This window comes from Amaranthus tricolor, chromosome 13 (genome assembly GCF_026212465.1).
Source record: "Amaranthus tricolor cultivar Red isolate AtriRed21 chromosome 13, ASM2621246v1, whole genome shotgun sequence".
Taxonomy (NCBI): Eukaryota; Viridiplantae; Streptophyta; class Magnoliopsida; order Caryophyllales; family Amaranthaceae; genus Amaranthus; species Amaranthus tricolor.
Window position 1 is genome coordinate 6,229,829 of NC_080059.1, and position 27,318 is coordinate 6,257,146.

Below are 27,318 nucleotides of genomic sequence, written 5' to 3' on the forward strand. Positions count from 1 at the left end.
ATAATATTACCCATACATATTCTTACTAAAAAAAAAGGTCTTTTTTGACTTGAGATAAAATTATTAACATTGTATAAAACAATTAAGGTGGCTATGTATAATATTACCCCAACTATTCTTGCGAGAATCCGTCTCTTCATGAAACATTCTTAAAACAAAAAGCTCATATTTAGACTGTATATTAAACGTATCTCACGCTGAGACCACCACATAGAACAATTGGTGTTTAAAGTTTGATAAATACACAAGCACATTTTGTAGCAGCCTTGCAACAAAGAGTTGATTCCGTACACTTTTTAAGCACAAACAAAACCAAGTAAACAGTTTAACAGTAAACAGATACCAAGGACAGATCAATCAAATTTCACAACTGTTCGATTTTTATTAACATAATTGAAACTCTACTTAATCACAATTGCATCATTCACTTCATACAAATTGAAGATTCATCCTGTCATCATCAAGAAACAAGTGTATACGTAAATATTCTCGCTAAGGCGCCTCATAGTTGTGTCGAGGAAACAAAAAAGGGGCATCTCAATACACAGGCATCTTCTGGCCTGACTGTACTGAACCTGATTCTTCAAAGATGGGCCGACAATCAGAGCATCACCATATGTGTGATTTCAGAGAATCGGTTAATTTTAATATTCGCGTACTATGTATAAGATAAACTCTAAAGATGCCAGTGAGCAGATAACTAAAGAACCTGCTTTAACCAATGATCCTTCTCCAATTTGCTCTTCAAGAAGCGGTAGGTCCTTGCTGCACCCTGAGAGACTGCATCAGAATTCAATTTTCTCTTCTGTTTCTGTCCCGTCTTGAATGTGCAGATGATATCCACAACATCCTTTGGCAGCCAAAAGGATAGAACATAGAAGTGTGACAAATTACTCTTTCCATAATATACACTTTGTTGAAAAAATGGGCATAGGCTTACGGGTGAAGGTATTTGGTCTCGTGTAAGGAGGACAACTAATTACCAAGTACGCAAAATTAACACGTCCATTTCAGCTAACCATGAGGCTAAAGACTCGAATACGTGCATATCCATAACTAACTTTATTGCATTAAATTAGCTTGAGAAAGAGAAGAAAAACAAAGAACTAAGACATAGAATACCTCAAAAAAGGTGAACCGTGGACCATTCGCTTTACTGATTCCTTTTGGTAGTTCTTTTACTCCTCGAGTATCCTTTGATACTGATCCCCCTAATTTCTTGAGTTTAGAATTTGTTAATTTTACACCATCCTTGCGGGTCTCGAGTATAATAGACTGTGTAGTGAGTTTATTTCCAAATTGTGAAACCTTCTCCATCTTTACTTTAATACTTTATCAGCAGCAAAATCAAGATCATCAGGAGTTTATCTATGACGGTTATCTGCTTTACAACATAGTGCAAACTTGCCCGTCACTTTTGAAGATTGTGTGTAAATCATTCCATACCGATGTTGCCTCAAATGTCAAAGCAGTTCTACATCCTACACAAAAGCTTGTAGCATAACCAAATAAATATTTATTTCATTCGGATCTAATAAGGGCTGCTTCAGCCACATGTAGAATACCCTTTTATCATTTCAGCTGTGCACAACTGCAGGTTCTATTCATCAGACCAAACAGCCTTAAGTTTTGTTTGCATTCATTTTCGCTCTTCATAACATTTAATGGTCTCATAGCAGCAATTCAAGCCTCATGCAAGTATGTAACTTCCAAGAATATATGGCTCGGTAATGATATTTCCATAAATGCTTCCGTTTAAAAGTACCTCTGCACAAGATAGCAATGTACCCACAGCAGCATGGGAAGCTTCATGTTCGGAAACTACATCACAACAGGCTCAATTAAACCTTGGACAACTCTTCCAAGATCGGGCCTCAAAATCCCTTGTTTTAAAGTCGGATTTATTTTGCATCGGTTACCGTCACACCACATCTTGATAATGCATCAACCAACTCTATTCCTTCAATTGAGTTGGCAATAGAGTGTTGATATTCCCTGCAACCCAGACCAACCCCAGCTAATTCCACATTTGTGAAGTATCATCCAGAAATTCAGCCAATTCAACCTCTCTTATTTCAACATTTACATAACCCCAACCAACCATACAATCCTTTACATTGAAGTTGGGTAACAATGGAACACTGGCTGGAGAATTTTGCATTTTGTTATTGGCGATATAATATCTTCAACATTACTTAAATTTCCTGGACTTAGGCTCTTCACAAGTCTCCCACCAGAATCACTACCCTCATATAACTCAACAGTATGAAGTTTCCTTTCTTAAAGTAAATCACAAGCAATCTTTTCAAACATGATCAAAACTACAACATAACTGTTGTAAGGCTGTGGTGGTGTGGTAGTAAGTATTTGCAATTAATGCTGCATATTCCATGGGCAGTAAGACAATTCTGTTTATAACTGCAGAAATTTTTTGTAAGAGGGAGGTAACAAACCAACATTAACATTTTAGTGCATGTGATGTAACAAAAACGAAAGACCTCAAACAGGTGAAGCAACTTCACACTTCATAAACTGGACAGAAAAAAAGTTATCGAACGATCCAACATGCATTCAAGTTTTATATCAATGCCACTAGCTACAAGATCAAGCAAATAATGATGTTTTAAGTTTTTAGTAACCAATTTCAAAATAAAGATTTCTATGTAACGTGCAAAGTTACTTCTATATGTCCAAATTCCAAACATTAAGGAAAGAATACTTGTGTGAAGGAACATATTTGTTGCTAAAATATTTAACCAACCACTTTAAAAACTTCATAACTGCATACAGGAATAAAAGTAAAAAAAAAAAAAAAAAAAGCCCACTTTATTTTGATAAACTTGATTTAACTCAACTCTTTCACATTTGAAAGTACCTTTTGAACCTTATTTGTCAAGAATAGATCAAATGGTAATACAAAAATAACCCATCTATAATTAACAACATGAAATGCAGCAGATAGAAGTATTATAATATAACGACAAAATGTTCTTCAGTAACCAAGAAAGCAACAACACACACAAACGACAATGTCAAATCCTTAACTCTAACATATGGGGTCGGCAATAAAACAAATCAATTTAAGAGACAGAGGTAGTTTTGAGCATGTGCAAGGTGTCCAATAGCACACAACCGTCTAAAATTAGGACATTCAAATATTAGCTTACAGTAGTTACATTACTTCCAATTTAGTTTAAAATTTTGAAAAATATAATTTAAAAAAAAAGGGCCTCAACAATTTTTAATGTTTCTGCTTCGCCCTTGATGAGAGATTGGTGGTAAAGATTATACTTTAGTCAACCAAGAAAGGAATGAAAACTTAATATTACATTTGGTATCATTAAAAGGTTTTATGATAACATTCTTATGGAAACTGATAAGTTTGAATTGTTTCATATGCTGCAAACCTTCTTAAGAGAAGTATAAACCTAGCAATACATTTTTGAAATCATAACGGTGTCATTGTACTAAAAATCAACTACATAGAAATACACTTAATGAAATTACGAAATTCTTCCCATCTATCCTGAGGGAAGGAAGGGCTAGATGTGAATCGAACCCGGGACCATTCTTGGAAAGTAATACAAGACCCAATTCTCCCTATATGATCCTTTTTGGAAACCATTGAATATTCAATTTTAAACTTAAGAATATAAAAGTAACTTCCTCATTGATCCTTTGTAAAACCCAAATAATCTGGGCATAAATAGAACTGAAGAAAAGCATAAAACTGACCCGACGGTCGCAAAATGAACAGCTAATCATGGAAACCAAAAACATAACTACAAATGCAAAGATTAACATTTGGGTAAAGAAAGAAATTGGAATAATTAGGGAAAGTAGGCTCACCTGAGACGAGAATTTAAAGAATGAAGAAATCCCTTGTGCCTGTTTTGCATAAAAAATGAAACAAAAACCAGTTAAAGGAAACGGAAATGACCTAAAATTTAATCTTTGAAATAAAAATAGAAATAAAATGGAGAAAAACTAAATTAGGGTTATACCAAGCTAGAATTCTGGGAGCTAATCAAGATCCTAGAAATTAAAATGCCGTCCATGAACAATTCAATGAAGTTAGCAGCGAGACGCAAGGAAAAGGTTTGTATGTGTCATGTCGATTGTAGACTGTAGTGTAGAAATTGTCCTCTTTGGTGTTGGCGGGAAATGTAGCTTGTGAGCCTGTGACTGCACACCGGTCAGTCGGCCACCGCTACAGGCAAACGCTAAGTAGTACGGCTCTATTTAGTGTTTAGTTCACCATATCAAAATTGATTTTTATTAGTTATAACCGATTCATTTTGATTATAATTGATTTTTACTGATCGTAAATGATTTTAGATAATAAATTGCAATTGAGTTGTATTGATTAAAACTGATTTTTATTGATTGTAACTGAATTTTACTGATTAAAATTAATATTTACTAATTAAAACTAATTTTTAATGATTACTTATTTTTTAAGTTGAGTTAATTGTGTAATCACATGTGTCCGATCATATGGTACGACTCATAAAAGAATTTTAAAAAGTTTTGAAATATTTTTGCTGTTATTTTAAAGCTTGGAATATACATTTAAAACTTTTAAAAAAATTGACAACTTTAAAATATTAAAATAGGCATTTTAAGTTTTAAAATAGTTATTTTATCCTTTTTAGAGGAAGATTTACAAGTATGGATTATAAAACTTTGAAATGGACATTAAAAAAACATAAGGTACAAAACTAGAGATGTAGAAAGTAAATCATTAATATATTTCTATACCTAAAATAATAATTAAAGAGTAGTAAAAGAGAAGGTCAATATAAGGAATGAAGTAGGAGTTGCTTAAGATAGAATAGATGTCATAATCAAGAAATATGAAAATGATAATTATCCCTTTACTAGGGATTTGCAATTGATAGTCAATTATTTGGTTGTCTTATAAAATTACAATTTCCTATTTATTCTGCATCATCACTAGTGCAATTTCAGGAACCCAAATTCATTCATTCCCAATTCAATCTTTTGTTTTTCTCATCAATTTCTTCTTTCTATGCCCATCTCCCCATCAATGGCAGTTGCCCACCTACTGAAAAGTGAAAACCCTTCTTCCTCTCTCTAAAATTTCATTTTTTTTTATATTACCCCACTAATCTAAATATTTATTTACAAAAATATCTAAAAACCCAATTTTATCTTTGTCAAAATTTATTTATAACTTGATAAACCCTGTAAATTTTGTTGTATAGTGATTTAGTAATTTGTATGAGTGAGAAATGATTGGAAGAAGGCATGCGATGAGCTGGAGAAGAGTTGCAAAGTCGTTACAAGGATTGGCGGCTCATGGCTTGTTATTCACTTTCACCCTCTTGCTTGTTCTTAAGCTTGAGCATGTCGCTTCCTACTCTTGGTGGTTTGTATTAATTTTTGCCTTTTTATTGGGATTTATAAATTTTCCATGTATGAAAGTTCTTCATTTTTTTGGATGATTATCATGATTTAAATGTTCCAATTCAATCTGAAATTAGACTTCTGCACTTATTAGAATAATTACCATGATTCAATTGTTTAAGAGTACCCCAAACCCTGTGTAAGTAGGTACAAATGAATTGAAGACAGTGGAGTAATGGAAGGTTGTTGTATCATGATTCAATTGTTTGTAACTTTTTTGGGACTGGAAATTATCAAGTTCCTTCACTTTTGCTATTTTTATGCCTTTTCCTTTTTGTAAATTGAGGCATGTAGTTATTTTGAATTGGTCTTTTCCTTTTATCATTAGCCCTTTTTTGAATTGGGTGTTGTAAGTTGTGTTATTGGTCTGTTTGGTTGTTTTTGAATTCATGTAGCAGTCTGCCCGCTGCCGTGTAACAAGTCCCAAGTGTTTATAATTTTGAAGTTTTGGTGATAATTTGATTAAGCTACCTTGATGCCTTGCTTGTGAAAGATACTTTGTGAGTTTTTAACTTGAAACAAAATGGTGCTTCAAATAGGCTGAATTCATTAGACAAGCCTCAAGTATTTTAGTTGAACATTAGATAGTACCTTCATCTGAATTTTAACTTTTAATTTGTAATGATGGTTCTTTTTTTTCTGTCCTTTCAAATTACATTAGATTGAGGGGATTGAAGGGTTGACAATGTGCTTACTTTCTTTGTGGTACACATTAGCGGAATAAAACATCAAGAAAACGATATGACCTTTGCTAAATCCATAGTTTATTGCATCTAAGTGCTATCTTCATATATTCTTAAAGTTTCCTTAGTATAATCTTTAGCCAAGGGGGGTTCTGAGCATGTTCAACCGCACAGGGCCACGAAAAATTGGGAGCTTCGATATTAAATTACGTTGTAAATGTTAAGTGTTTAAAGATACAAAATTGTTGGAAAAAATATTTAAATTACAATAGAATATATGTTGCAGGGTTGTCTTTTTGCCGATATGGCTGTTTCATGCTGTTGTTGCCCGTGGAAGATTCTCCTTACCTGCCCCTTCCGTTCCACACGATCGTCATGTATAACTTCCTCCAATTATTTTGATTCGGATACGACTGTCTGCTTTTTTTCTTTAATACTTAGTTTGAGAAACTAATGTTTGTATTTATATATTAAACCATCTCATCTGATAACAGTGGGCACCTTGTCATGCTGTTGTTGCAACCCCATTGATCGTTGCGTTTGAATTGCTTCTATGTGTATACCTTGAGAGCCTTTCTGGTATGTCTTACATCTTTAACCATATTGTGTCTTGTGCTTAACTTGTTTTCTTTTTAGGGAGAGAGTTCTATTGCATGGTATGTTTAGAATAAGTGCTAGGAAATTAGAATTTTCTTTTCTAATCATTAATAGTTAGACACATGATTGGTGTTCCAGTAAGAATATCAACTAAATTGAGGGATCTTACTAGTCACTCACATTCTTTTTCCATGGCAGTTTATGGTGTGGCTGCTGTGAGCTTGAAGATTGTTTTCTTTCCCTTGTTGGCTTTTGAAACAGTTATTTTGATTGACAATTTCAGGTACTAATTATAATTAGTTAGGCATTAGCTTAGTAATGAAGTGTTTATTATTGCCATTCTTAGATTCTGCTTTACCGGAATCAATCTTACTGTTTAGTCCAGCTCATTGTGAAATCCCTATTTTGTTCACCTTCTCTGCAAATTAATTGCTTACTCTGTGTGTGGCTCTGTAAGAGTTATAATGGATATCTCATGTTTTTTGTCTTGGTCTGCAAAGAGGTTGGCATAATACATAGTAAAATTTTTATCTTATTCTTTGATGCATTTGAAGGATTTAGTTCTCCTTTATCCTTTTGATTAGAATTCGATGATCGTTAGAGTACTTAGTATGATATTGGCATCTATCTACTTTCGACACAACTTGTTTGCTCCTGAGGCATATGCACTATTAATTTCTTAAATGTTGAGTTAGTGCATTATCTGAGCTGTAGTGCGAATGTTCTTACAGAATGTGCAGGGCTCTAATGCCTGGAGATGAAGAAAGCTTGAGTGATGAAGCAATATGGGAGACACTTCCAGTGAGTTTAATCATTCTCTGTATCAGATTCTTACGTCTCGTTGGACATGCAGCTTTTATTATAATTATTTTGGTATTCGTCCTGCTTTCTTCTTTACCCATTTTAGCTGAACAAACTAAGTATGGGACATCAAGAAAAAATAGTGTGTAAAAATGGTTATTTAGGAATGTGAAAGCCAAGTAGCTGATTCAAAAGGTAAGATTTTTCCGGTAGATCCTTAAATTTTCTGTAATGAAGGAGCAAAGCGGGTTGTAAAGTTACTATTGATTCACCTTTTATTAGAGTGTGTAACAAACTTCTAGATTTTTTATGTTTCTTTGAGTGAATCAATTCTTGTTTTTGGTAGAACCTTTTTTTTTACTTCTCGGTCGCTCAACCTAATATTGTGTCTGCAGCATTTCTGGGTCGCAATCTCTATGGTTTTCTTTCTTGCTGCTACACTATTTACCCTTTTAAAACTCTCTGGTACTTCCTTTTCCCTCTTAATCTCTTCATATTATCTTGCATTCTTGCTTCTGAATAATTTATGTGAATTTGATTTATGTTTGTTTGAATGGATTAAACAAGTGCTCAATCATCGCATTTACAACTGTTGGGTAGTAAAAGTAACAATACTTCTATTTACATCAAACTTATTTCATGAATTATAGACTTGGAATTGAAGATATCTTTTTTGGCTTTTTATTGATCCATTGAAATTGAAAAGTGATACTTTTTGGCATTGTATCTTGATGACGTGATTTTCATACTATTAAATTTGAAGTAGTTTACCGGGTGACATGCTTATTGATGTATTGAGTCATGGTATGTGACTGTGATGTTGAGCAAATGTTACATATATGAGGGGTAGGCCATGTTCCATTGAATTTTTCTCTTTGAATTTGCTACTTGTATTCCAAAAACTCACATGGGAACTTAAATGTTGCAAATCTGTGGGACGGAGGGAGTGGTAGCTAGGCCACTTTAGTGATTTGTTTCTTTGTCTCATGCCTACAGTGCAATGAATTTTGATGGAGCTCACATTGGATATATCAGCATCATTGCTTAATTTACAATCCATTTCTATTATTATTGGAACCCCTATGAGAAATTTTCCCAATTAGAAATATTAGGAAGATGATGAATTTCGTGTTCGACTTCATTTTCATCTTCAACAATGGCAATAGAGAAGCTTAATTTGCTAGATGATGATCGATGCACCTCCACCCTCCAATCACCTTGTTGAAAGACGACTCGCATCCATGAAACTATTCCACTTACCTTTTAATACAAAACTTCATGAGTCGCATGCGTATTTCCATTCACCTAATATCAGATTATATTCCTTGTTGTCTAAACCTCTAACATTCACCTTAATATCACCGGGTTTCTCAAGGTCTTCTTCTTTAGACTTGGTCCAGAACTTGTTCTCCACTTGGTTTTCTGGAATGAGAAACAATTATGATTTCTATTAGCATCTGGCCTAGTCGGTTTCCTATTAAACATGAATTGTAGGGTTGAGAGGCGGATAATTTAGATATTTTTTCTACTGGAGCACTGGTTGTGATGACTAGAATATTATTGTTAGTGTTGTTGGCATAATCCGGATATTGTTGTTGATGATGGTATTTTGGGTACATTGGGTAATACTATTTAGCAACAGATGACTGATAAAACTTTTTGGCTTTTGCACGCCAAAGTGAAGCAATTCCGCGGTATATTTTTATTCGCTTGTGGGTAACATAGAGAAGGAGAAAGAGAATCTAAATTGAAGGTGAAGTGAGCCTATAGTATATTTTATGTCCGTCTTTGGCAATTTGGCTCATTTATGTATGTTTTTCTATTTCTTTATAGGTGAGTTGTCATTGGCTCATTCATTTTCATGAAAATACTTTTTCTTTTTTTTCCCTCATGTTTATATCTAGTTACCGAAGAGTATTAATTATTCCTATTCCTTATGTGTATTCTAGACTCTATTTTCAATAACTTTACTATTTTTGATTCTATTTCTAATAAAAAAATCAATATATTTCCTAAATAATAAGAATAATGTTATTTATTGTTGTCGCTGAGTCCAATTATAGATTTTGGAACCTTATAAAACGTGTCCCCAAGTCCTGAAAACAAAACTTGATGAGTTTGACACTCGAATTTGTAACCCGAGTCGAGTCTAAGAACAATTTGTCTCTTTCACTATTTCCCTTACCCCTCGTTTTTTTCTTGTTAGTGGTCATCATTACCTCTTTTTATTGCTTGCTGTCATCTTATCTGATCACCTTTGAACTTTGTACTCCTCTCGTTCTCCAACTACATAATTTGCCAATGGCTTCATTGTGGCATTATGTTCTTATGATTCAAGGCTCATTGTTTCCTTCCTCTTTCTCATGGATGCATCTATCAACAAGATCTATAGTTCTCAACTATCACCCAAAAAAAGTTGGGTTTTGCATGTTGTCTAGAGGTTTTGATCAACTGAGTGAAAAAGGAATGAATATATGCAAGTATGAAACCTATTTCGAATAAAACTTCTTATCTGGGATTTAAATGTGTCTGTTCCGTTCGTCTATACTTCCCAACATTTGGAATCTGACTAGTATTCTGATTTTAGACCGAGAATTTTCTGTCCACAATTATAATCTCCCGCTGTAGTACAATGCTTTTGATCTAGATATGCCGTACATGGTTTTGTTTTCTTTTAACACTTGTCTGGTTGACAGGAGTTGGTGTGAAAGGAAATCAAGAAGAAGGTAAAAGATCATTTCCCAGTGTTTTCTTTTATAATCTTCATGGACTTCAGAAAAAAATGCCGGAAATCGATAAGAAAGTGCAATCTGTTTTTGATTGAGTTTCTTACTTTACTACCCTACCATATGAACGGAGTTTAAATGGAAAAAAAAAAACAAATTATTATGAATTCTTTTTGATTTCTTTAGATACAAAGAATTTGTAGTTACTATGGTCTGCCTTTCTAAGCTTATTATGCAATATTGAAATTTACCCCAACAATTTTCCTACACGAGCAAACAGCCCCATAAAGCAAAGCTCTAGTACATTTTGCAATCAAATCATACAGATATGGCAAATTAGGATCTGTAGTAATTTGGATGTTAGTAAGCACAGAACGGTGCTCACATTCTCTTTTGAGAGGGTAAAGCATAAAGTTAAAAGACTAAAAGATCAACCATCATTATCACCCCTATTATAGATAAATTGTAGAGTTAGGAAACAAATTTTCAGAGAAGGTTGTCTTACCCACAATCTCCTAACATTTTATTTTACTTCTGCTCCCAGCCTTAAAACTCCTAAAAAGGCAAAACTTCAGAGCGTATCCGTGATATTGATTTCTAAGGGTTCACGCAGCAAGAGGAAGGTCCTGCGAGCACATCTCGTTAAGTTGCCAACGAGCCATACTTATTTTTAATCATTTTGTGCCAAATGGAATTTTGTTCACGAGGAAATCTCCACAATTAGTTTCCTAGCAAAGCAATGTTTTTGGTGCCTATATACTTAACCCCAAACCGCCATAGTCATGGGGAAGCTTCACTTTCTTTCGACCAACTAAATGTCCCCTTTTTCTATCTCCTGACCCCTCTAAAGGAAATTTCTCATCGTCTAATCTAAAGAATCAAGGATATTAGGAGGTGCTTTGAGTAAATACAAGTTGTATAGCGGCATGTTATTTAGAAAATTCTTAATGATTGTAATTCTTTAACGAAAAATAAGCCCTTTTCCATCCATCAAGCAGTTTTTTTCTCTCTTCGCCTTCCTTTTGGATGTTAAAAATGTTCTCGGTTTTTGATTTTCATTGTTTTGCCTCTTGCTTAGGCCTTGGTTTGAGTGTGCCATTTATGTATGGTAACAATATGAATCAAACTGTATTGCTGCATGAAAATTGAAAAACATTAGCATGATTTTCTTTCTATGATATTTTACTTTCGACATGCAGTATGAATTACTTGTTTCAGCCTCATCTTTATACCTTTCTATTTCTTGTTTCCCATTGAATTATTTCAGGTGACATTGGTGCTCTGGGATGGTGGGACTTGTTTATCAATTTTGGGTACTCTCTATGTGCTCTTGCATTCATCCTGATTGAGCAAAACCCTTATTTTCTCCCCTTCCTTCATAGATTAGAAGCAATCACCGGTCTGCACTGCTCAATATTTGGGGCAGCTTTCTTCCAGGGATTTGGAGTTTCCCTAGTTATCTTATTGTTGGAAACTCTAAACTTGGTCTGATTTTATGAGGTTAAGGGTGTGTAACACAGTTTTACTGGAGTTTGGGACTCTGTCCGGAGTTTCATAACTTCTCGAAGCTTTTCATTGGCATTCTTGTTTGAAAACTTTACATCGACACCTGACGGTGGTTCTCTCCTTGACATAGTTGACAATGCTGTATCATTTGTGCAGTATTGCGGAGTGCTTTGCCTTTCTTGTTTGTACAAAATGGTCAAATCCCATGATACATAGGAGTTCATGCACTGTGGAGAATGCTGCTTCTTCAAGTAGTGTTAGCTACCTTGACTGGACTAGTGGCTTAGTCGTTTTCCAAGAAGAAGATCAGAACCATGAGAGCCTGTGTGGTCTGCCCGACATTGGTGGCCATATCATGAAAATACCAATTATCATTTTCCAAGTGCTTCTTTGTATGCGTTTAGAGGTGAATTTATTTTTGTATTTTGTGGCTCTTTTTCACTTTTTTTTTTCCTCTGAATAGTAGTTTGCTTACATATATTGAAGGAAAAATTACCAAGAATATTCCAACTTTTCATGATTTTCGTGCAATAATCTCACCTATTGATTAACCATGATTAATTCCAATTTTGGAGGGTATTTTCCAAGAGTAAACTTAGTAACATGACTTGTTATAGCAAATTTTATTTTTTAAAAAAAAGATAAATTAAAATAATATATCGAAAAAAATGTTAAAAAATGTTTTAAAAAAATTAAGATTTTTTAATTATGCAAAATTATTCAGTTTAAATTTTTGGTAAACCTACTATAGAAGGTTATCGGAGGTTATCGGGTTACCCAAGCTTATTCTAGGCAAATACCCCTAAAGTTGGGATTATTCACGGTTAATCAATAGGTGGAATTATTGTTGGAAAATCCTAAAAAGGTTGGATTATTCTAGGTAATTTTTCCTATATTGAATGACATTTTTGGTTTTTGAATATTTCAGGGATCTCCTGCAGCTGCTAAAAAAATCCCTATTCCCGTTCTTTTTTCTCCTTTGTTCCTTCTGCAAGGTGTCGGGGTTTTATTTGCCATGTCCCGACTGGTGGAAAAAATTGTTCTCTTGTTCCACACTGATGCTGGACAAGGGCGGTATTTTACCTTCTCCGAAAAACTTTGTGACTGTCTTGCATTTATGCACCATGGTTCAAGGTGATGATAGCTTTATATCTAGTGCTTACTACTTCTCCTTAATTAAAAATCATGTCTATCTTCTATAATGAATAATCTTTGTTTCGGGCATATTTGTTATTGTGAAACAGACTGCTTGGCTGGTGGTCTATTGACGAGGGAAGCCGAGAGGAACAAGCACAGCTTTTGCATGAAGAGGCATCTGGGTCGGTAACTTCTATATATCCAGATGTCTGGAAAATATGAATTTATTAGATTTCATTAATTTCCATTGACTTTTCATACCGGATATTCGTACGTGGCTCATATAGTCAGAAAGTTAAAGTTTAGGTCTGACGTCAGAAAAATGACATAATTAGCTTAGTCGTAAAATTTTTCCGTTTTTTTTTATTTTTGGTTCATGATCTTCTGTTTTGATTGCTCTTTCAGGTACAACACCTTCTGCAGTTATCCACCTGAGATCGTGAAAAAAATGCCAAAGAAGGATCTGGCTGAGGAGGTAATTTTTCTTACTAGCCATCGCAGTTTGAAATTTCTATAAAATATTTAAGGAATTACCGTCTTGCTGATTCTTGTTCTGGATTTTTGCTGTTTGTATTCAGGTTTGGAGACTGCAGGCAGCTCTTGGTGAGCAGACGGAAATAACCAAATATAGCAAACAGGAGTATGAAAGACTACAAAATGTAAGATCTTTTAACTGTTTCTACACATGTCTATTTTTGTGTTTCTACATGTTTTTTGCAACTATGTTTCGTAGATAATCCATTAAGCTTCATGTTGTTTGATAGTTACCTGACCTTGTAATCAAACCCGACTTGACCTGACTTCAAAATGAATGTAAAAATATGTAAAAACCAATGTGCTCACAAGACCCGATTTTAAACCGACCCGAAACACCTGACCCGAAATTAACTCGAATGAACACCTTTAATTTTGACGCATATAGCTGTGCTTTTTGTTTTGTTACGACCATTTGTTTAATTTGATTTTTGTTCGTATTTGTCATCAATGGCCATGTGTTGCTTCTTGTTTTCTTACGCTCAAGTTTTAAATTTGCCAATTTTATTCTTATATTAAGTCAAATATCCTTTTTATACAAGTTATGAAGTTCAAGAACTGCATTTATGTAACGTAATGGATTCTTCCAATGTTGAATTAAATTTTTCTCGACTGAATTTGAATGGTTTCTCGCCATTGACTCCATATACAAAAACATCTTACTCAGGAAAAAGTTCTTTGTCGAGTATGCTTCGAGAGAGATATCAGCATTGTGCTGCTTCCCTGTAGGCATCGGATCTTGTGCAGGTGTGTTTTTATCATTTTGGTGCTCTTAGGCCCCTTTAGATTGCAGTCATAATGGGTTGTTTGGCAAATAGCTGATAACTGATTGCAATGGCTGATACCAACTAATTTTATTAACTGGTTTGATTAGCTGATTTTGAACCCGCTGCTATGAGTAGCTTGTTCAAAAACAGCTCATTCATAACAATGAGTTTTTTCAACCAGCTAATTTACCAAACATTAGCATTGGCTGGTTTGACCACCCAATCCTCTAATTGTATTAAAATAAGCTAAAATTGCTCAACAAGTTATTTTGCCAAACACCACCAAAGCCTTTTCTTTCATTTGGGTTATCTTTTACTCCAAACGGGTATTATCATTTTCGTGCAGTATCTGCAGCGATAAGTGCCAGAGATGTCCAGTTTGTCGGGTCTGTGTTGATGAAAGATTAGCTGTATATGATGTATAGTTACAGTATAGTGTTGATGATTGTGAAATTCTCACCAAAAGTCCCTTTTTTTACTTCATACTGGTGCTTGCCGCTCCATGTTCTGTAACTAACATGTCATAAATTAGGTTAAAATTAGAGCAAAAGCAGCCTGTTCAAGCTTTGTAATTTGAGTTCAATGATGTAAATATAATGCTATCACATGTTCTTCACCTAACATATACTCTCTTTAAGGTTAAATGTCAATACCTTAGTCTGTTCTCTATTTTTATTCCCTTCATTTTCTTCCCTTGGTAGTGCTAAAATTCTCCTTCATACCATAAAAATGATTAATTTGAAATAGAGGCGTTCAAAACAGACCTGATATTCACCCGGCCTTATAAACGATTCGATTTAATTCGACTTAAAAATGGATTTACAATTATGTAAAAACCAATGTGGACACAATACTCGATTTTGAACCGACGCAAAATACCTGACTCGAAATCAACCCAATGACCTGAATGAACACCTCTAATCCGTAATCAATAATATAGCCCGTCTGATTATTGGTATTAAGTGAAGGGATGATTGTGATTTATTTAGTAATCTACTTATCACGATTGATGATCATGGTTGTTCTACAGGATTGATTTATTTTCTTCATAAAATTCATTTACATTCATTACTACTTTGAAACGAAAAGAAACTTGGAATTAAAATATCATTACTATGAAAATGACAAAACCCATTTGATAAAAATTGAACTAAAATTTATTTATTATTGTAATACTACTAATAAATTTGCATTAAAAAACTAGTTAATGAGGAAAATTAAAGACAAATATACTAGTACAATTTTACGACAACCAAAAGTTCAATACTAAAAAGTTGTTGCAACACAACAATTTCCTAACCTTCTAATATCCCTTTATTGCACTCCATTTTTCTTTTTTTCTTTTTAATGATGAATCAATTAAAACTTTGAATAGGCTTACTGTACTTATAAAACTCCTAAAATTTATTCCACCACAAAAGATAATCATGCAATTTGAGCATAATTACTATACTGATGATCCTACATTACATTAAACATGGTTAAGCAGCTGATAAGGTGATAGCATAAGCCTCGGACCTATTTAGTTTCATTCCATCACCAACATTTCTTTCAGGCATTACGTGACCCTCGATTATCATCGATACGAAATCGTCGAAGCACTCATCGATGGATCGAAATGTTGTATCGGGATACAGAGATGTTGCTTCCACATCAGTTGCTTTATCCAATGCGAAGTTAACTTGGCAACCTTGGATGAATATGTCATGGGTAAATGCAGCCACAATACTCTCAGGAATTCGCATTTCTGATATCGAAACAAGAAAACATAAGTTGAATTCCACTCATAAAAGTTATGATCGGGGTTTAAGAAGGGTTGGAAGACTGGCATACCATACCCTTTTCAAAGGAGGTAAGGAGGTTGCGGCCAGTGAGACCCTCAATAATGAGTTTTTTAGTTGCGAAAGCATACCATTGGCCGCATTGAGAAGGTCTTGTTCTGTTATAGTAACACGAGGAAGATTTCGATTAATTTTTTTCTCCCACAAAGAAGCAAGCTCGTTTATGCTCAAAAGATTGTTAGTTGGTCGGAAATGAACTGATTTGTTGATAGTCCGGTGATCATTGATGACTTTGATTGTTAGTCGTCCAATATCAGTACCCGCCACAAAGTATGCTGAAAATGATACATCTCAAGTAAACAAATATGTGAATTATCGCCTGTTGTAAGCTGATGATTGAGGTTCCAAGTTATGTTATATACTCTAACAGGCTCTAATATCATGTTAAGAAACCAACTCAACCAAAAGTTTAAGTTGATAGTCGAGGCTCTAAATTATATTATATATTCTAACAGGCTCTGATATCATGTCAAGAAACCAAGTCAACCAAAAACTTAAGTTGATGGTTGAGGCCTCAAGTTATGTTTTATATTCAAACAAGCTCTGATATCATGTCAAAGAACCGATTCAACCAAAAGCTTAAATTAATGGTTGAGGCTCCAAGTTATGTTATATATATACTCTAACAGTTACATGAATAACAATTTTCGTAAAAGAAAGATGATGAGATACCTTTGACGTTGCCATCGCCATAGATGTGAAAGCGATCGAGAGGAGGAAGAACATCAGCAGGATGAGTATTGTCATGATAAGGCCAAGCTGCAATAGAATTGCAACAAATATAGGTGTAGGGGATCCCAGCTTCTTCTATTGCTCTTCTTACCTCTCTTTTTTCTTTATACATTTTTAGTCCTGGTTCTACTGGATCTGCTCTTTCTATGTCGTGCCCAAATTCTGAAGGCAGGAACCTCTACACCATAATTTTTGTCCAAAATCAAATTTTTATTTTTTCTTCAATTACATAAAATGTACGTCAATTATTTTGACGGACTAAAGATTAATAATTTTTTGATTTCTGATTATAATAGACTAAATTAAAATGACTAATTAAATTATTCAAGTTATTGAAAACAACCTTTTTTCGTGTTTATTGGAGAGAGCACAATAATTTCAGCTCGTTTTGTTTGAGATCATTTCTCCATGAGACAGACCCATATAATTAGCTAATTTATCTAATTAATCACTTTAAAATTATAAATAATCACTTTAACACTAAAAGTATATGAATTAGTATGATAGAGATGATCTCTTTCATTTAAGAATTTGTGCAATCACTTTAACCGTAAATAGTTAATATTTAGATTCTATATACAATTTAAAGCAATTACGTATGACTATGTGCTTTGATTTTTTGCCATTGCATTTATTTCTTTAATTTTCTCCTTTTACCTTTATATAAATTGTTATATGAGATAGTTTTATCCAGAGACATGTCTCATATAAGGGTTAAATAACCAATCTAGTACGTAATAAAAAAAATATAGGCTCCTTAAGATCGTCTCACCGAAAGACGGTATCTCACAACAGTAGCTCTTATTTATATTATGGGTTAAATAGTCAATTTAATACTAATTAAATTAATTTTCTGTGATAATTAAGGTAAAATAACAATAAAAAGTGCAATGGCATACATAAAATCATATAAAGAAAATTTAATATAAAAAAATATGAAGAAAATTACCTTGACAGTTCCAACAGCTTTAAGAGCATGAATGAGATGAAATTGGTCTAAAATGCTTTCTCCTCCAACAGCAGAAATGACGACTTCTATCTTATAGTCCTCCAATATCTTTATCATCCATTTCTCATCTGTTATGGTTCCCTGCGCCATTTATCCAGTATTTCATTTCTACAACATACATCAAATACTTGTTTACTACATGGTAGACCAAGGCCAGGGACAGTTCTAGCCCTATTTAAGGTATCCAACTGTCTAGAGCTACTAGAAAATAAGGGCTCTAACAAATTTTTTATAGTTCATCAGTTAGTTGTAACTCAGTTAATAATGTGTCTTCTTGCGATATTATTGATTAAGGGTTTAAAATATATGGATTTCAAAGTTTTGCGAAAATTCTTATTCCTATCTTGCCATTAAATGTTTAGTTATATTTGACATCCGAGTTTTCAGTCCATTTTTATTAATTTTAGGTATATGGCATTAAATGTTTAGTTATTTTATTTATTTATTTATTTATTATTTTGATGAATTATATCTAGTTATTTGGTATATTAATAAAAAATATAGCACAAATTTGTCTTTTGCTAATTTTTAAATGGTTAGCGAAGGACTTCAATTTTCTAAATATCAATAAGTAATCTATAATCTTTGCTCCGCCTGATTAAGAAAACAGAAAAAGTAAGAGTTAATTGAAAATCGAATCTCGAACATTTTTTGAAAAGTGCTATCTACTTATATGGACATTAAAAGACTTATTTTTCTATTTGAGCTGCTTATATGAATATATAACACGATCTAATACAAAATTTAGCTCTTAATATTTTACTATGTTGAATTGGGAATAAGCTCTTGCAAAGCATATACCATGCACTTTTCCTATATAAAGTCATAAATTTGATATTCACGGTCTCTTTTCAAATTTCATGTACTAAAAAAAGAGTTTTGAAACTAAAAAGAAAGAAAGAGGGCGTACGATAATAATGGTGGCACCCTTATTTTGAAGGGTGTGTATAATTTGAGTCTTGGTTGAAAAAGCAGATGAACCGGACCGAACTAGTACGTAAGTGGGGCGACCGGATTCTAAGCAAGCCTCTGCAATGAACCGACCAATGAACCCGGTTGAACCAACAATTAAGGTTCGACCCCCTAATTTAGTACCATTGGCCAAAACCGGAAGTGTAGAAGCCGTCATCTTTTTTTTTTTTGAGAAAAGAAAGAGAGGGTTGTTAGAAGGGAAGAGGTACTACTGTAGTACTTATTATGTGAATTGTGGTTATGTGTTTTAGAGGGTGGAAATGATTATATAGAGAAAAAGATTGTGAGTTGGAATGTTTGAGCAAGAATTATGGAGATGTTGAAGGGTTGTTTAGACAATTTTGATTTTCGTATTCACGTAATGCTATATTTGGAAATAATGATTTTAAATTTTATTTGAAAAATCAATAAAATTCAATTTTGAATTTGAGTAAATTCCATCATTATTGTAAAATAGGTAAAATTGAGGATTTCTCAAACTTTGTCATTATCAAGTTCTTCTTTTATGATTTAATGATTGAAAATTACAATTTGAAATGAATTTTTTGTTTTAAAAAAGTTATTGCAGATGGTATCTATTTTTAAAGATTGATTGAAAAGAATATACTCCTATTTGTTATCATTAACAATAGTGGTACGATGTATACATTTGATATGGGAAACTTGATATAATCCCCTAAATTCGCTTAATTAGAAATCACTTAATGACATTATATTTATAAAACATTAGACTTATAAAATGATTTGAAATGAATTTCAAAAACTATATATGTAATCCTTAAATAAAAGATTTTTTCTTTTGAAAACGAGCAATTTAAATCAAATATCTAACAAAAAAAAGTTCATTGGTTAATGGTCATAGCCTTTGAAGCGTGTATTCCATTTGTTAATTTTTTTATAAATTTAATTTATTTTTGTTGAATATTATTATATTTTACTTAAAAAAAATAAAAAGTTGTATGGTTAAAAAATAAATTAAAAAACCACTTTATTAATTTTACAGAACCTTTTTTTTTCAAAATTAAACTTTTTTAAAGAAATTTTTTTATTGTTAATTTTTTTTGTTTTCAATTTGATTTTTACTATTCATTTTAGCACTGTATTTCATTTTAGTATGTGTCACTAATTTTACACTTATTCATTTTTTTTTTTTGCAAATGTCACTCTCCTTTCAATCTCATCAAAAACTTATTATTTCTCTGTTATAACCATTTATTTCTATTATTTATTTTTATCTTATTTTCCAACTAATTTCAATCTTCTTTCTTTTCATCCTCTAATTTAGAAGAAAACATAGAATGTATATACTTCATATTATTGAATAAAGTGAACTCTACAAAACCTAAAGTCTACTATTCCCCTATTTTTGCTTACATTCATGACTTCCCTATTAGCTGATCTAGTTTTTGACAAGGAAATTCTTCCTCTCACGATTCAATAGTCAACTTAGATTAACATTTTAATTAGTACTCTAATTTATAAGCTAATCCTAATTTAAATAAAAACAAAAAGAATAGTCCTATACATTAATATCTACATTGATTTTTTTAATATATATAGGAAGGTTGTTTAATAAAAAGATGTATATTTTTAAAAAAATATTTATGATAACCAATAAAATATAAAGTTATTAATTATATAAACTATAGTTATATATATTATATCAACCAAGTTAGGGACCCATATCATGTTGTGCACAATTTAATCCCAAAATTAAAGAAGTTACATATTTCCCAAGAAAACTCAAAGTAAAAATTGTGAAAAGTTAGTTAAAAGCATTGAAGGTATGGTTTGTTTATCTAATATAAAAAAGAAAATGATAATAAAAAATTAGTACCAACAATTAAACGAGTGATTAGAAAATGGTCCTACTTATTTTTACTTTAATCATTTTATTTTTTTATAAAATTTATCTCATAATTATTATTTAGTACCAACAACTAAACGAGTGATTAGGTTTAGATATAGTTGTATGATCTTAGTTAGAAAAGGGAAGGGTGTTAGGTCGGGGAGAAAGAGAAATAGATGCATGCATGCATGCATGGAAGGGTAGATATGATTATGCATCAATAAACTTGTATAAATTTCTGAAGATGGGCCAGCATGCCAGTTGGTTTGTTTCATCTTCTCTGACTTAAAATTAGAGTCCACTCTTTTATAACTATAATTATTTAAGTTTCATTCAATCAATCTAATTGCCTATTAGACAAGTTACCACCCAAATTTATAACTATATGCTTGTCATTTTGTAAGAGATTAATTTCCTTCCTATGAGTTATTTTATCTATTTATTTTTGACACGGAAACTAAAGAGTCGAGTGTAATGAGCTAATATAGTGAACTATTTAGAAATAAGAGAGATATATAAAGAGTAAAAATAGTGAAATTATATTGAGAAAAAAAAATGTGGTAAATTCATAAAGACATATTAAAATAAAAAATTAGGGTAAATTGTAATGGGATATAGGAGTTGTAGGAAAATAAAAAGTAGAATAAAATAAAGATATTATTATTTCAGAATATTATGTTTTTAGGAAGTTAAGATTTTTTTTTTAATATTTAGGATATTAAGCTTATTTTGTTTCCTGTTATTTAGGTTTATGTTAATATTTTGTTTCCTTATTTTTAGTCTTAAATCTCATGTATAAATATAGGTGTTCCTCTCATTGATAAATTAATACAAACCAAGTATTCAAAACTCAAACCAATCGTTATTTCCGTATTATGATTTTCTACATGGTATCAGAGCCGTAAGGTTTTCCTGAACGGAAAAACTCTATCGGTATTTTATCATTGATCATAATCAACCAAAATCGATCCAAAAAATACCAAATCAAAACAAAACCAATCAAACCAAACCAAATCAAATACAAAACCAAAATTATGATTTCTATGGCTCAAATGGAACAACATTTGTTCCAACTTATCCAAAAATACAACAAAAAATTCATACTTGGCCAGAAATTTCTGAAAAATTAAATTTCAAAAATTACACCAAGTGGTGTAAAGAAATTCAAACTGAAATTCATAATCGGCGGCAACTCAATCATATCATTGTCGCCCCTCCTACCACCGGAGATCAACAATGAATCCAAAGTGATAAGTTGGCGATCTCTTGGATCCTTGCAAGTCTTGAACCCATCATTATTGATTGTGTTCTTGACTATACTACTGCCCATGAATTGTGGACTTGGATTCACACCTTTTTCAGGCCAATTTCGCTACCTTCCGTGAATGACCCCATCCAATGTGAGGTCGCGAAGGGGAGAAATATAGGAAATAAGGAAGAAGAAGAAAACTTGAAACTCGGAATTAATAATCAAACCCAAAACCGAGATCAAGACCCCCGAAACCAAGGTTTAAACGAAAAAATTCTCAATAAAGGTACGGATAATTTGCTAGGTGTCACTGATTCTACTACCACCACTAATACCAGTGTTCACGGTGAGTTGAAGGTCGAAAATAATGAGAAAGAGGAATTTAGTTCAAAAGTGAGAAGCACAGAAGAGACCGTGAATGAGGAGAGTAATATTTTATTTCCTCATTTAATTCCTTTTTATATGAAGGCACAAAATAATAAAACCCTACCCCATCAAATTCCCGTGACCCATTTCTTTACTCAACCTATGTTTTTCGTGAGTTCCCAACCCAACTCACTCCATTCCTTCACAATCCAACTCATGTGAGCCTAAAATCCAACAATCTAAAATTCAAAACTTTGACTCAAATAATAAAATAAATTAACCCAATTTGCTTCTTAACCTTTTATCCAAACTCAAAAAATTAAAAATAAATTATGACAAATTTGTCGTTGAGATCATCAAAATGCGCTTTGTAAAATCAAAAGATGAACTAGCAGACTTTCCGTTAAAAGCGATTGGATTCGAAGATTTGAAAATTATTGTGCATGTTCGGTTTCGGTGATCCCGGAACCTAACTTGAGGGTAGGAAAATAAAAAGTAGAATAAAATAAAGATATTATTATTTCAGAATATTATGTTTTTAGGAAGTTAAGATCTTTTTTAATATTTAGGATGTTAAGCTTATTTTGTTTCCTATTATGTAGGTTTAAGTTAATATTTTGTTTTCTTATTTTTAGTCCTAAATCTCATGTATAAATAGAGGTGTTCCTCTCATTGATAATTCAATACAAACTAAATATTTAAAACCGAAATCAATCTTTAAATCCGCATTATGATATTCTACAAGAGTAGTACTAAACACTTTTTGTATTAATAGTTGTCCTTAACGTTAAGAGTCCCTATCGTGGACAATTTTTATACATATACTTATATTAGTAGTGTATCCTTGTTAAAAAAATGAAAAGAGGTAGTATTGAACTATTTTCAAATAGTTTATTGTTTTTACAACTATTTGTCAATTTGACTTGATTTTTTAAAATATAGGATTCTAAAAATATTTTATAACTTTATAAAGTCCATTTTAATATAACCACTTTAGAGAAAAAAAAAAGGAAAGAAAAGGATAGGGAGGGAAGGAAAAGGATAGGAGAGGAATGAGAGAGAAATAATTCTTGTTTGTTTAGGAGGAAAGGGACGGAAAATAAGGATTTTCTTTGTAAATTTTTTTAATTTTAGAAAGATTGATATCTTAACAAAAATCATTTATCTAATCTCTCCAAATTTTTCCCCTTCGAATACCTTTTCCTTTTATTTTGTTATCCAAATAAAAAATTCCTCCTCCCTCCAAACTATTTTCCTTTTTTTTTTTTTTTTTTTCCACTTTTCTCCATCCAATCATAGAGTAAAGTTCCAATGTTTTCTCAGCAAACATTTGGTTCTAATACAAATCAAGTATACACATAAGGCCATGAAAATCTAATCAAAATTAAGTCGGTTTTTATTTTTACTGTTGGGGTGTTTGACAATTGGTTTTTTTTTAACTTTTTGATTGGCTGGTGACTTTTGTCTTTTTAGTTAATTAAATAACTAATAAAAGTGTAGTAAATAACTTTTAAGTCAGCTTTAGCTTTTTTATTGACTTTTGACTTTTAATCTATTTTTTTGTCTTTTTTTAACAATCATATTTTATAAATAACTTTTATAAAAGATCTGTATAATAGCTAAAGGGGTAATGTTAACGTGGATCGTAATTCTATTAGAAACACTTACTCCCAAAGCTGGTTTCGTGAACGAGTAATCGGTTTTAGCTAAACCAAACTCAATTCAATTAATTTCAGTTCAATTTTATCTCAATTATATACTTTGCTTTTACTTTCATATTTTCTTTCGTTTTCTTCAGTTTAGCTTAATTTTATTAAATGCCCGAGAAATAGTCTCTAGTACGTGCGACTCAACGTAAGCGACTAAAGTCATATAAAACGTAATTTTTTCATTTTTAGAATTTGTCTCATTTAACTAAAAATATTCTCACATAATATGGTTACAGAAGACAAATTCAAAGAAACAAAGTAATATACTTTATATTGAGAGCTACACCGATCCTTCTCTCAAAAAGTGATCCCTAAACGATCAAAATCAAAAAGAAAATCAAGGAATAAAAAATATGGTGCTTTATCCATCAACTTAAGTTTTGATGGAGCATATTTACAACATTTCAAATTGTGGAGGATTTTAAAAAGAAAAAATTGATATTAATAATCCAACTTTTCACCTATCCGCCGTAAATAATCCCACTTTAGATTATTTTTTAATAATCCAATATTTTGCCCTTATTTTGCTAGCAACATAACCTCTTATTTTATAATAATTCAACCTTTGTCCTTAATTTGGTATCAGCATGCATTATAATATGCTGGTAGCAAACTAAGGGCAAAGGTTAGATTATTAAAAAATAATCCAAAGATAGGATTATTCACAGCGGATAGGTAAATTGTTGATTATTAATATCAATTTTGTCCTTCTAAAAATTGTTAAGTGGCGTTAAATTAAAATTATAGAAAATAATTGGGGTCATTTTACATCTTTTATTAGTAAATTTCGCATATTTATCAAATTTAGTGAGCAAAAATCTTAATTTCTATAAATTGAGGGTGTTCAAATGAGAAATGACATTGTTGTTCACCATGTGGTATGCTAGAGAATCAATTCAACTAAAAACTTAAATTGATGGTTAAAACTTCATAAAATATTATATACCTTATCAAACTACTTCAACGAAAGAGTTTGAATTCTCATCTTTTGAGCATAGAGGAGATCATTATGTAAAGTCAAGAGCTTTTGTTGTAAGAAAATTGAATAGTCCATATATACTAATTAAGATTTTGCATTAATTAACTCTAATCAAGGTGATCCCTAATAACAACTCAAGTGAATTGAATCAACTAATGAGGAACCATCAAAATTAAGCTTGAAAAGGACTATGAGCATGTATAGAACAATTCTTTGAACTTCTCTTTATATTTTGGATTATCCTTTATTATACAACCACTTAAACAATGTAAAATGAACTCACCATTAAAATTTAGATCGAATTCTTTGATTTTAATTTTTTAGAAAACACATCAATTCCATAGTTGAATTTTAAAATTTTAGTTATGTTAAATACCCAGATAATTTGATTGTTGGATTATTTTTTAATTTTAATTTTTTTTGGAGTCCACATTATTATTGATATGGTTGTTGAATTTTATTGGTTTTATTTTGGTTGGATGTCCATACATTATTAGAAACGAAATGAGGCTAGGGGAGCGGATTTCATCTCCTTGAGAAACATCTCTTAAGCGCAGTCCATTAAAGCTTAATGAAACTAAAAAATAATAATGAGTTGACCAAATTAGAGATAGTCTTTAAAAAGAGCACTTCTCACAAAAATTTGTGGGAAACAAAAGATTAAAAAAGGGCGGTTAAAGTTGTGGCTCAAGTGAATAGGGGTTGGGGGAGAGGGTTTTAGGCGAAGAAAGGGTTAATGTGATTTTTTTTTCTAAGTTTTATATAAATTTTTATAAGTTGGTTTTTATATTTTTAATAAGATTTTATTTTATGACTTGTTGAATATTTTTAAATTTCTTATTATTCATTAAGATTTTTTTAGAGTTTTTAGTATATCTATAATTTAGAAATATCTATTTAAATATTTTCAAAAACTCAACCCTAATCCTATCAAAGGTGGGATAAAAATCTTCACAATCTCCCTAAATTCAAAGAGTGTTTAATAAGGGTATTCTATAGGGGAGAAAAGGAAAACATATATGAGAAATGATACGTGGTGTAAGTTTGTACAAAACGGAAAATTGCATTGGAAAGTAATAAGAGTCTTTAAACTGAGAATAATTGCATTAGGTGAACTGACATCTTCGTATAGTCGAGTGGACGGTAACCTGTATAAGCGAGAGTCCAATTTCTAAAGTTGCGAATGTAATGAAGGCTACACCTCGACCCACTAGAGGGTGCCCATGCCTAAGGGGTGGGCGGGTTAAGTTTTATTCTTCAAATCTTTGTTCAACATGAACACTTTTCAACAATTAGGCCTATGCCCCTGTGAGATTGGGCAGCTATGCTTCTAATCTTTACTTGACGTTTTCCTTTTTTTTTTCTTCCTTTGATGGTGGTTTTGGAACCTTTGCTTTGCTTTACACAACTTTGTCGGATCCCACATTGAGGTTTAAAAGGATTGAGATGTTGTGGCGCTTATTTGGAGGCCCAAATACCTACATAATCTGCATAACAGATACATCAATGCTAAAAGCGAGGAATAAATGCAACAAAAAACATAATATTTAGGGCCACATGGGGAAGAGATATATGCATAAAACATGGCATTATGTGGCCGTTTGCGTGTTTGGTAAATGACTTTTTGGTTGGTTTTTGATTTTAATCTTTTGATTAGTCAAAAAGAAAAAAAAAATTGGTAAATGAATTTGTTGACAAGATGCCACAAGAAAAGACTATCTTTGTTAGTTTTAATAATGTTTTTTTTCTTTGCTCACTTTTCCTATCCAACTAGTTTAAAAGTTAACAAAACAAAACTAACAATTCATCTTTCTTATAGATGATGATAATTGAACGCTTGTTATAAGCGTGAAAGTGGATTCCCTTAATCAACCAACTAAGCTAATCCATAATTTTTAATATGAATTATTTTTAGGAAAAATTATTTTAAATAATTCAATTTATTGCTCATCTAATATGAATAATCTCTATTATTGATAATTTCTAAATAATCCAACTTTGTATGTATTTTGCTAACGGCACCCCTTGCCACATTTTAATTGGGTATTATAGGTACCGATAAAAATTTACACACAATTCTTCCTTTTTATGCTTCTTCATTAGTCTATCCCTACCTCCTCTTTTGTGGTAGGTACCAATAGTAGCCATCGTGTGCTACCAGCAAAAAATATATAGAGATTGAATTATTTAGAAATAACCAATAATAAGAATTATTTTTAACGAATGGACAATAAATAAGATTATTCTGGACAATTTTTCTTTATTTTTAATGATTAAATAGAGTGATGCTAAAATTATTTTTAACAAATTTTTATATTTACAAAATGATTCAAATGCACAAATTTTACTAGATAAAAAAGATTAAAAAAAATACTTCTAAAAGAAAGTACACCTCCATCTCCTTATTTTTACTTTGTAAAATTAAATTTAG

At 31.9% G+C, this 27,318-nt stretch overlaps 2 protein-coding genes and 1 pseudogene across 3 annotated transcripts; 1 reads left to right on the forward strand and 2 right to left on the reverse strand.

The window, feature by feature from the left end:
• Positions 1-351: 351 nt before the first annotated feature.
• Positions 352-4,233, reverse strand: LOC130798454 (DNA mismatch repair protein MSH2-like; annotated as a pseudogene).
• Positions 4,234-4,836: 603 nt separating this feature from the next.
• Positions 4,837-14,850, forward strand: LOC130798456 (uncharacterized). 2 transcript variants are annotated; one of them, XM_057661445.1, is made up of 15 exons: positions 4,844-5,392; positions 6,400-6,490; positions 6,608-6,692; positions 6,909-6,993; positions 7,442-7,511; positions 7,907-7,976; positions 10,208-10,237; positions 11,505-11,550; positions 11,900-12,149; positions 12,672-12,877; positions 12,988-13,062; positions 13,286-13,355; positions 13,459-13,539; positions 14,082-14,161; positions 14,528-14,850. In XM_057661445.1, the coding sequence occupies exons 1-15, from the start codon at positions 5,256-5,258 to the stop codon at positions 14,604-14,606; spliced, it is 1,455 nt and encodes a 484-aa protein (XP_057517428.1). In that variant the 5' UTR covers positions 4,844-5,255; the 3' UTR covers positions 14,607-14,850. The 2 variants fall into 2 exon arrangements, with proteins under 2 accessions (XP_057517429.1, XP_057517428.1); XM_057661446.1 differs by lacking the exon at positions 10,208-10,237 and having other exon boundaries at positions 4,837-5,392.
• A 466-nt stretch (positions 14,851-15,316) lies between these two features.
• LOC130798457 (leucoanthocyanidin reductase-like) lies at positions 15,317-18,975 on the reverse strand. Its single transcript, XM_057661447.1, has 5 exons — positions 18,674-18,975; positions 17,704-17,844; positions 16,695-16,932; positions 16,094-16,297; positions 15,317-15,928 (listed from the first exon to the last, which is right to left on the reverse strand). The coding sequence occupies exons 1-5, from the start codon at positions 18,890-18,892 to the stop codon at positions 15,663-15,665; spliced, it is 1,068 nt and encodes a 355-aa protein (XP_057517430.1). The 5' UTR covers positions 18,893-18,975; the 3' UTR covers positions 15,317-15,662.
• Between the last annotated feature and the right edge of the window lie 8,343 nt (positions 18,976-27,318).